The 9,072-nt window shown below is 44.9% G+C and overlaps 1 protein-coding gene across 1 annotated transcript in view; it reads right to left on the bottom strand.

Annotated features, from left to right (window-relative positions):
• Positions 1-4,913, bottom strand: part of LOC310798517 (histone-lysine N-methyltransferase 2C-like) — a gene marked incomplete at its 5' end in the record, with an annotated part of 164,777 nt that extends 159,864 nt beyond the window's left edge. The window contains one exon of the mRNA XM_083661052.1: positions 4,766-4,913. Within this exon, the coding sequence (XP_083517178.1) occupies positions 4,766-4,913 (148 nt within the window). The remainder of the gene's footprint in view (positions 1-4,765) is intronic.
• Between the last annotated feature and the right edge of the window lie 4,159 nt (positions 4,914-9,072).

Genomic DNA, 9,072 nt, shown 5'->3' with positions numbered 1-9,072 from the left:
CACCAAGGGTATGTGCACCAAGGGTATGTGCACCAAGGGTATGTGCACCAAGGGTGTGTGCACCAAGGGTATGTGCACCAAGGTGTATGTGCACCAAGGATATGTGCACCAAGGGTATGTGCACCAAGGTGTATGTGCACCAAGGATATGTGCACCAAGGTGTATGTGCACCAAGGTGTATGTGCACCAAGGTGTATGTGCACCAAGGGTATGTGCACAAAGGTGTATGTGCACCAAGGTGTATGTGCACCAAGGGTATGTGCACCAAGGTGTATGTGCACCAAGGTGTATGTGCACCAAGGGTATGTGCACCAAGGTGTATGTGCACCAAGGTGTATGTGCACCAAGGGTATGTACACCAAGGTGTATGTGCACCAAGGGTATGTGCACCAAGGATATGTGCACCAAGGATATGTGCACCCCTAGGGTATGTGCACCAAGGGTATGTGCACCAAGGGTATGTGCACCAAGGGTATGTGCACCAAGGTGTATGTGCACCAAGGGTATGTGCACCAAGGTGTATGTGCACCAAGGTGTATGTGCACCAAGGTGTATGTGCACCAAGGTGTATGTGCACCAAGGGTATGTGCACCAAGGTGTATGTGCACCAAGGTGTATGTGCACCAAGGGTATGTGCACCAAGGTGTATGTGCACCAAGGGTATGTGCACCAAGGTGTATGTGCACCCCTAGGGGTACTTGAGCAGCTTGCAGGGGGTACGTGGAAAGATTTGGGATTACAATACATCCAAAATGATAAAAAAATATATATGCCGTAAAACTTCTAATAAAAGCCGAGTCCCAAATAGACGGTGGGTCTAGCGACATGTTTTGGTAAATAAACGCCAGTATCAATCAGACGCAGGGTATTTTTTGATTGGGGTATGTTTTTGTGTTACGCTCAGACTGAATTTACAGTCACTTACTGTAATGACGTGGACTGGGCACTGTGTGTTGTTGTTGTTGGCAGCAGTCAGTCAGGGACGGGTTTGAGAGGAGAGATTTGAGAAGGCTACTTTCTCCTCCGTCAAACAGTTTTACGCTTTGTTTCTACATAACCGACATGTTTCAAGTATGCATACTGCATTGTTTGACGCTACAGATGATGCACAACTTAAACAATCAAAACTCAGCCATTGAGTCAACGTGTTCGACTGGAGACGCTGTCTGGTTTCCATAACGACAACATGGCAAGTCCTGCGGTGAAGTTAACGTTAGTTGGGCGTTGGGCCCGTCTTTATTGTCACACGAACACTACAACACACACTCATGCTGACGGTGAAATATGTCCTCTGCATTTGACCCATCCAGGCTTGTCCTTTCCTCCAGGGGGCAGGCCAGGAGCAGTGGTCGCTTTTTCTTTCCAGCGCCCGGGGACCATCATTGGACCAACTTCAGATGTTGTCGTCACTGGTCGGATGACGATCTTCGGCATGTTTTTAGTCGGGGGTTATGTACGGAGGAACCCCCTGGGGGGTACGGGGAGAACATGCAAACTCCACACAGAAAGGCCCTTTCGACGAGATAACCCACCTGGGCAGTAGGCACTGAAGATATGGGGGGGTCACAACTCCAGCGCCCACAGCGTCCCAGGCGAGAATCGAACTCAGGACCTTCTAGCTGTGAGGCGACAGCGCTACCGACTGCGCCACCGTACCCCGGATCATAAAGGCAGTATGGATTATACCGGACATGTATTGGAAATATTTGGTAAGTCTGCTTGATGCACAACACTATTGTCTGATATAAGTGCTGAGCAGCTGGTTACTGAGCTAACATTAGCTGCTGCTAGATGCTAACGTTACAGGTCTGAGCCAGAAAGACTGCTATTCGCCTCCTGTGTGAAACGGTGGCAGTTTGGTTTGGTTCAAAGTGAACAACTGTGTTTCTAGCCTGTACATCAGCAGCCTGTTGCACCAGCTGAACGTAAGTTCTGTCTTAAGTTAGGGTGTAAAGTCCACACTAACTGCTACGTTCAAACTAGTTAGTTTGACACTAAAGTTGTGTCTTTGTTGAGTTGCATCACGGAGACGTAAGGTACATCTTAACTAGTAGACCGTAAAGTCCATACTAACCAAAATAGTGTCGCAGACAATGACGTGTACAGTATCTGTGACCAATCAGTGAAAAGCACGGTGGAAACGGTGTTTATTTACGGTTGTTTAAGTAAGTGGAGTGAAAACAGGACATGTTGCCCACCGCCCATTGGTGCTTTCATATTTCATCAACACTAACCAAATGAGAACGTTATTGAGTAACGTTCGTTTAGGTTCATATTACTGTTAACGTTTATCTGTGAGCTCTTCATCAGTATTGAAGGCTAATTTACCACCATCCTGCCTCGCTAAATTGTTGCGGTTATTTTAATTTGTATGCAGTGCTGCAGCTTGTGGGAAACAAAAGCGTGAGTCATAAATATCAAAGGGTGTAATAATTGATCACGGAGAGCGCGTTGCGGACGCAAAACAACGATGCACCACGGTGCCAAGTTGCAATCCGTGCCAACTGCTATTTTACGGAGGACTTTACACCTAGTAAGACGTAGGTGTAAATTTTAAGTTCTAACTTATGCCTACGTTGTAACTATTTCACTTGGTGCAACCCAAATATTTTTAGTAGTGCGTAAACTCGGACTTAGTGAGACTTTACGCTCAAACTAGCTTACGTTTCAACTTACGCACAGCTGGTGCAACCCACTGCAGGGATGCAAATTCATGGAGTGTGAAAATGTGAACGATACCAGGGCAGTAGTGATGGGCGGGTCAGGGTTTTTTAACGCCCGCACCAACCCGACCCGTCATTGGAGCCAGTCCGCACCGCCCGGTCCGTTAAAATATCTGAAAATGCCCAACCCAACTGAACCCAGCAGCCCGCAAACACACACACATGCGTGCACACACTCACATGCGTGCGCGATGACAGTTGTACTGCTCTGGATGTGTTGCGCGGCTGCTTTCATGTCGTTAGTTCTTTCTGCTTCGTCGGCGTTACAAACTCAGCTATTATCAGTCTTTCTTCAATTAATGCAAGGTCTTCAAAAGGAGGTAGCAGGTACAGTTAGGCTACAGAAACACTTCTTATTCTTTCCTATTTCTTTTAATTACCTCATGCGCTCTCAATTGGTCACGTTGCAATAAAGTTGACAAATAGATCAGTCTATTAACAGAACATTTGCGGTGGGATTCGTTTATGGACACTTCAAATAATAACTACAGCAAATAATCCTTGCAAAATGCTTGTTTTGAGAGCACATAGGCTACCTCATTTGAAGCGTTTCTTTACTCCACCATGTAGGCTATAGAGAGTGCAGCAGGTGCAGTCTGCTTCAGACTCACCTTGTCTGACTGACTGTGTGTCAGACTGTGTGTGTGTGTGTGTGTGTGTGTGTGTGTGTGTGCGTGTGTGTGTGTGTGTGTGTGTGTGTGTGTGAGAGAGAGAGAGAGAGAGAGAGAGTTCACGTCTTAATAAAGGGTTAGTCTGCGTGTTTCACTGCTCTAATTCTAAATTATTTAATAATGTTTCTGAGCCTGCCCCACCAGCACCCGTGATATTTTCATAATTTGCCAACCCAGACTGCCTGCGGGGCGGGCCAGGCCGCTGGACCCAGCAGGGTTCTGGGGAGCCCGCTCATCACTACAGGGCAGACACTAAACCACTCAAAATCATTCAATTAAGTGCCAGAATTTGGGATCCTAAAGGTGACTAGTTTGCATCCCTGAAATCACTGGTTTAAATAAACAATTTGATATTATATGTATTTCTAATCTTTGCCGAGCAAGAACTTTGTGCAAAAAGAATTAAACGCAGGTCCCAAATAGACGTCGGTCCCAAATAGACGCCGGGTCTCGCTACACATTTTGGTAAATAAACGTAGACTCAGCCCTCAGTCTTAATTCGTTTCACTCCTGTAAGACTGAGAATATTACTATTTAAATCTTTGCATAACGTTAGGTGGCGCTGTTGGAAGCCTTGCATCGGAGAACCAATCATGAGTGTTGTGGGCGGGCCTGCTTTCTGGGGGCAGTGACGCTCATGCAGAACCCGTGTCTCGCAAAACATTGCCGCGTTTGCGGAGAAACATATTAATCACTTAGAAACAAACATAACCTGTTAATAGGACGTGTTTCATCCGGCCCCGGCGGCTAGAGGTCTTTCCCCCAGCGATAAACCCGACTCCCGAGGCTAACGTTACAGAGCCTGCTGATGTCATGCGGACCACTTCCGGGTAGGAAACATTATTGTAAAATAAACCACAGCTATAAATTTTGTTTGGAGCATATCAGCTAAATGCTCTGTGTTAGGACTATGATAAATGGCATTGCCGCTACCAAATAAAATTATAATAATAAATGTAGGCGTGTCTGCTGCCGGCGGTTCTCGCCGGGCTCGGACAGACAGTTTCTGACAGTGAAATTCCCAGACGTTTGGTGGCGCAGCTCACCAAACGTCTGGGAGCCGAGACTAAAATAAACGCTACTATTTGAAGTTTTACGGTATGTTCCCCCCCGGCAGGTGTCAACTGTTACACTACTCTGTGAAGTAGGGATGGAGAAAATGAATTTGATCAACCGACGCTCATTAACTGAAGACTAAAAACTGAACTAAAGACTGAAGACTTTTTCAATGGTAAACAGTTAATGCGTTCACTTACTTCTTCCTTGCTTTGGGCGGTGGTGGCGGAGGAGGAGGAGGAGGAGGGGGAGGAGGAGGGGGAGGAGGTGCCGAGCGGCCGCTGCTCCCGTCTTTGCGCGGTCGGCCCCGCCTACGCTTCTCGGGGGTGGGGCTAGTGGCAGAGGCGGGGCTAGCGGCAGGGGCGGGGCTAGCTCTGGCCCGCAGGGCGCTGCGTCCGGCCCGAGTGACAGGAGGGGGCGGGCCTCTGTCCCCAGGCTCCTGAGACTGGGCCTCAGATGGCATTCTGGGTAAAGAGAGAGAGATGAGGTTTTGTACAGTAGAACACATACAGCAGCAGTTATGTGAAGCTGGAAAAATTAATTATGTTAATGAGCTGCTAACTGACATGAAGCCATCAGGCAGAACACGCTACATACATGCACCCCGCCCCCTACTGCCCCTAACCAACACTAGAGGCCAGCAGAGTCCATTGATGAGTTGAGACCTACCCGATATGGATATATGAAGCACATAGAGTATGATATAGTCTGTTATAAATGTAATCAATTATGGAGAACAGTAGAGACCAGTAGAAAACAGTAGAGTCAAGTAGAGTCTAGGGGTGGAAGGGGAAAACAATGGATACAGCATAGTATTTCAATATTTAATTAACATCGTCATCATCACCATCATCATTTTCAACTGCTTATCCGGGATCGGGGCGCGGGGTTTCCTTTCCCTGGCCACATAAGCTAGCTCTGGCTGGGGGATCCCAAGGTGTTCCCAGGCCAGCGTGGAGATATCATCTCTCCACCTAGGGAGGTGACGAGGTGGCATCCTTACTAGGGATGCAGGCGAATAGTCTGTTAAACGTTTAAAAGCCCACTCCCTTGCTAGTCGGCACGAGAAATACTAGTCGCCGGTAGAGATGTAATGGTATGGTTCACATCACGATTATGATGACCAAATTTATCACGGTTATCGTATTATCACGGTATTTGTAAAAAATTGCTGAAAATGTTCAAAAAGTACTGAGAGACTCACTGAAATCATTTTACAACGTTTTATATTGAACACTCAGACCCAAAAACGATCGATACACTCACTGAAATCACTTCTCCAAGGCTGCACGTTTGCATCTGGGAGACGGTTGCCAACTTTGGTTGATGATGGACAGTATTTACGATGTTTTTCAAAGCACTGTAATCACGGTACCACGGTTTTAATGATAATGAAAATTTGAAACGGTACGGTTATCGTAAGGAATTTGATCACGGTTATCATTCAAACCGGTTATCGTTACATCCCTAGCCGCCGGTTATAGTAATTATTCCATTAAGAATGCCGGTTAACTCACTGTTGCACCAATGTTATGCAGCCAGGCGAGCAGCCTCCACTGCAGCCACTTGGCCCCTCCCCCCTCCTTCACACTCCCCCCCCCCCCCCTCCTCCCCACTCAGGTGGAAAAGTGAAACTTGATTGGGACAAAGAAAGATGGCAGCGCGAAAGAAAATCAGCGCTGTTTGGCAGCGTTTTGATGGAGAACGTGATAGAAAGGACTCTGGTGTGACCGGACGGCTGTGTAAGCAGAAGAAGCTGGCATAGTAAGCAGTCTACTGGAGTGCTGAGGAACCACATTCAGCTCAGACATGTGGATGTCAACCTGCAAGGAGGAGAGCGAGCTGCCAGCAGGCAGACCAGTATTACAGCTTTTGCCACTCCAACCTGCAAGACGCTGTGATGCCGACCGGTTAGAGACGATAACACAAGTCATCACTGAAATCACTGCCCGTGCACTATGCTTTGTTGAAGGCAGAGACTAATGACTAACATGTCCTTATGAAGGACGTCCTCCTTGGCTGCAGACGTGCGCCCTGGAGGAAAGGCACACTTGGCAGCACACCTGCGAGGTGCAGTCAGTGACTGGGGAACTGGATAACAAAGTCATCACCTGTGTGTTCACGATAATGCAAGTAACGTATCGGTGTCAATGGTGTTCCTCATCACCATGAGTTTGCTGAACAGGTCAATAAATACAGAGGAGTAGATGTCCATTTTAAGGATACACATGATGTCATGTTTTCTAAAAGTGCGCAGCATTTCAATTAAATTCAACGGCCTGGTAATTGTCTTGAAGTATGTTTAGGCTAAATGGCTCCTAAATACACACAATATATGTGTTTTAAACGCTTCAACCTTATAGATTAAATTGTGCTAAATTTAGATGGTTTTCTGAGTGTTTTCTTGCTTATAGACTAGTCGAATAGTCGCAATTAAAATTTCCGTTTAAACGTTGGTGAAATTAGTCGCCACCTGCATCCCTACTATCTACCAAAACATCCCGTCCTACAGCGAACTCATAAAACATCTCACCTGTTCTACAGCTAACTCATAAAACATCTCACCTGTCCTACAGCTAACTCATAAAACATCTCACCTGTCCTACATCTAACTCATAAAACATCACCTGTCCTACAGCTAACTCATAAAACATCACCTGTTCTACAGCTAACTCATAAAACATCTTACCTGTCCTACAGCTAACTCATAAAACATCTCACCTGTCCTACATCTAACTCATAAAACATCACCTGTCCTACATCTAACTCATAAAACATCTCACCTGTTCTACATCTAACTCATAAAACATCTTACCTGTCCTACATCTAACTCATAAAACATCTCACCTGTCCTACATCTAACTCATAAAACATCTCACCTGTCCTACATCTAACTCATAAAACATCTTACCTGTCCTACATCTAACTCATAAAACATCTCACCTGTCCTACAGCTAACTCATAAAACACCACCTGTCCTACAGCTAACTCATAAAACATCTCACCTGTCCTACAGCTAACTCATAAAACATCTCACCTGTCCTACATCTAACTCATAAAACATTTCACCTGTCCTACATCTAACTCATAAAACATCTTACCTGTCCTACATCTAACTCATAAAACATCTCACCTGTCCTACATCTAACTCATAAAACATCTCACCTGTTCTACAGCTAACTCATAAAACATCTCACCTGTTCTACAGCTAACTCATAAAACATCACACCTGTTCTACATCTAACTCATAAAACATCTCACCTGTCCTACATCTAACTCATAAAACATCACCTGTCCTACAGCTAACTCATAAAACATCTCACCTGTCCAACAGCTAACTCATAAAACATCACCTGTCCTACAGCTAACTCATAAAACATCTCACCTGTTCTACAGCTAACTCATAAAACATCTCACCTGTTCTACAGCTAACTCATAAAACATCACCTGTCCTACAGCTAACTCATAAAACATCTCACCTGTTCTACAGCTAACTCATAAAACATCACCTGTCCTACAGCTAACTCATAAAACACCTCACCTGTCCTACAGCTAACTCATAAAACACCTCACCTGTTCTACAGCTAACTCATAAAACATCTCACCTGTCCAACAGCTAACTCATAAAACATCTCACCTGTTCTACAGCTAACTCATAAAACATCTCACCTGTTCTACAGCTAACTCATAAAACACCACCTGTCCTACAGCTAACTCATAAAACATCACCTGTTCTACAGCTAACTCATAAAACACCTCACCTGTTCTACAGCTAACTCATAAAACACCTCACCTGTCCTACAGCTAACTCATAAAACACCACCTGTTCTACAGCTAACTCATAAAACATCTCACCTGTTCTACAGCTAACTCATAAAACACCACCTGTCCTACAGCTAACTCATAAAACATCTCACCTGTTCTACAGCTAACTCATAAAACACCACCTGTCCTACAGCTAACTCATAAAACATCACCTGTTCTACAGCTAACTCATAAAACATCTCACCTGTTCTACAGCTAACTCATAAAACACCACCTGTTCTACAGCTAACTCATAAAACATCTCACCTGTTCTACAGCTAACTCATAAAACATCACCTGTCCTACAGCTAACTCATAAAACATCTCACCTGTCCTACAGCTAACTCATAAAACACCACCTGTCCTACAGCTAACTCATAAAACATCTCACCTGTCCTACAGCTAACTCATAAAACATCTCACCTGTCCTACATCTAACTCATAAAACATTTCACCTGTCCTACATCTAACTCATAAAACATCTTACCTGTCCTACATCTAACTCATAAAACATCTCACCTGTCCTACATCTAACTCATAAAACATCTCACCTGTTCTACAGCTAACTCATAAAACATCTCACCTGTTCTACAGCTAACTCATAAAACATCACACCTGTTCTACATCTAACTCATAAAACATCTCACCTGTCCTACATCTAACTCATAAAACATCACCTGTCCTACAGCTAACTCATAAAACATCTCACCTGTCCAACAGCTAACTCATAAAACATCACCTGTCCTACAGCTAACTCATAAAACATCTCACCTGTTCTACAGCTAACTCATAAAACATCTCACCTGTTCTACAGCTAA

This window comes from Poromitra crassiceps (assembly GCF_964638095.1).
Source record: "Poromitra crassiceps genome assembly, chromosome: 2".
Taxonomy (NCBI): Eukaryota; Metazoa; Chordata; class Actinopteri; order Beryciformes; family Melamphaidae; genus Poromitra; species Poromitra crassiceps.
This window is presented reverse-complemented; position numbering and strand designations above follow the sequence as displayed.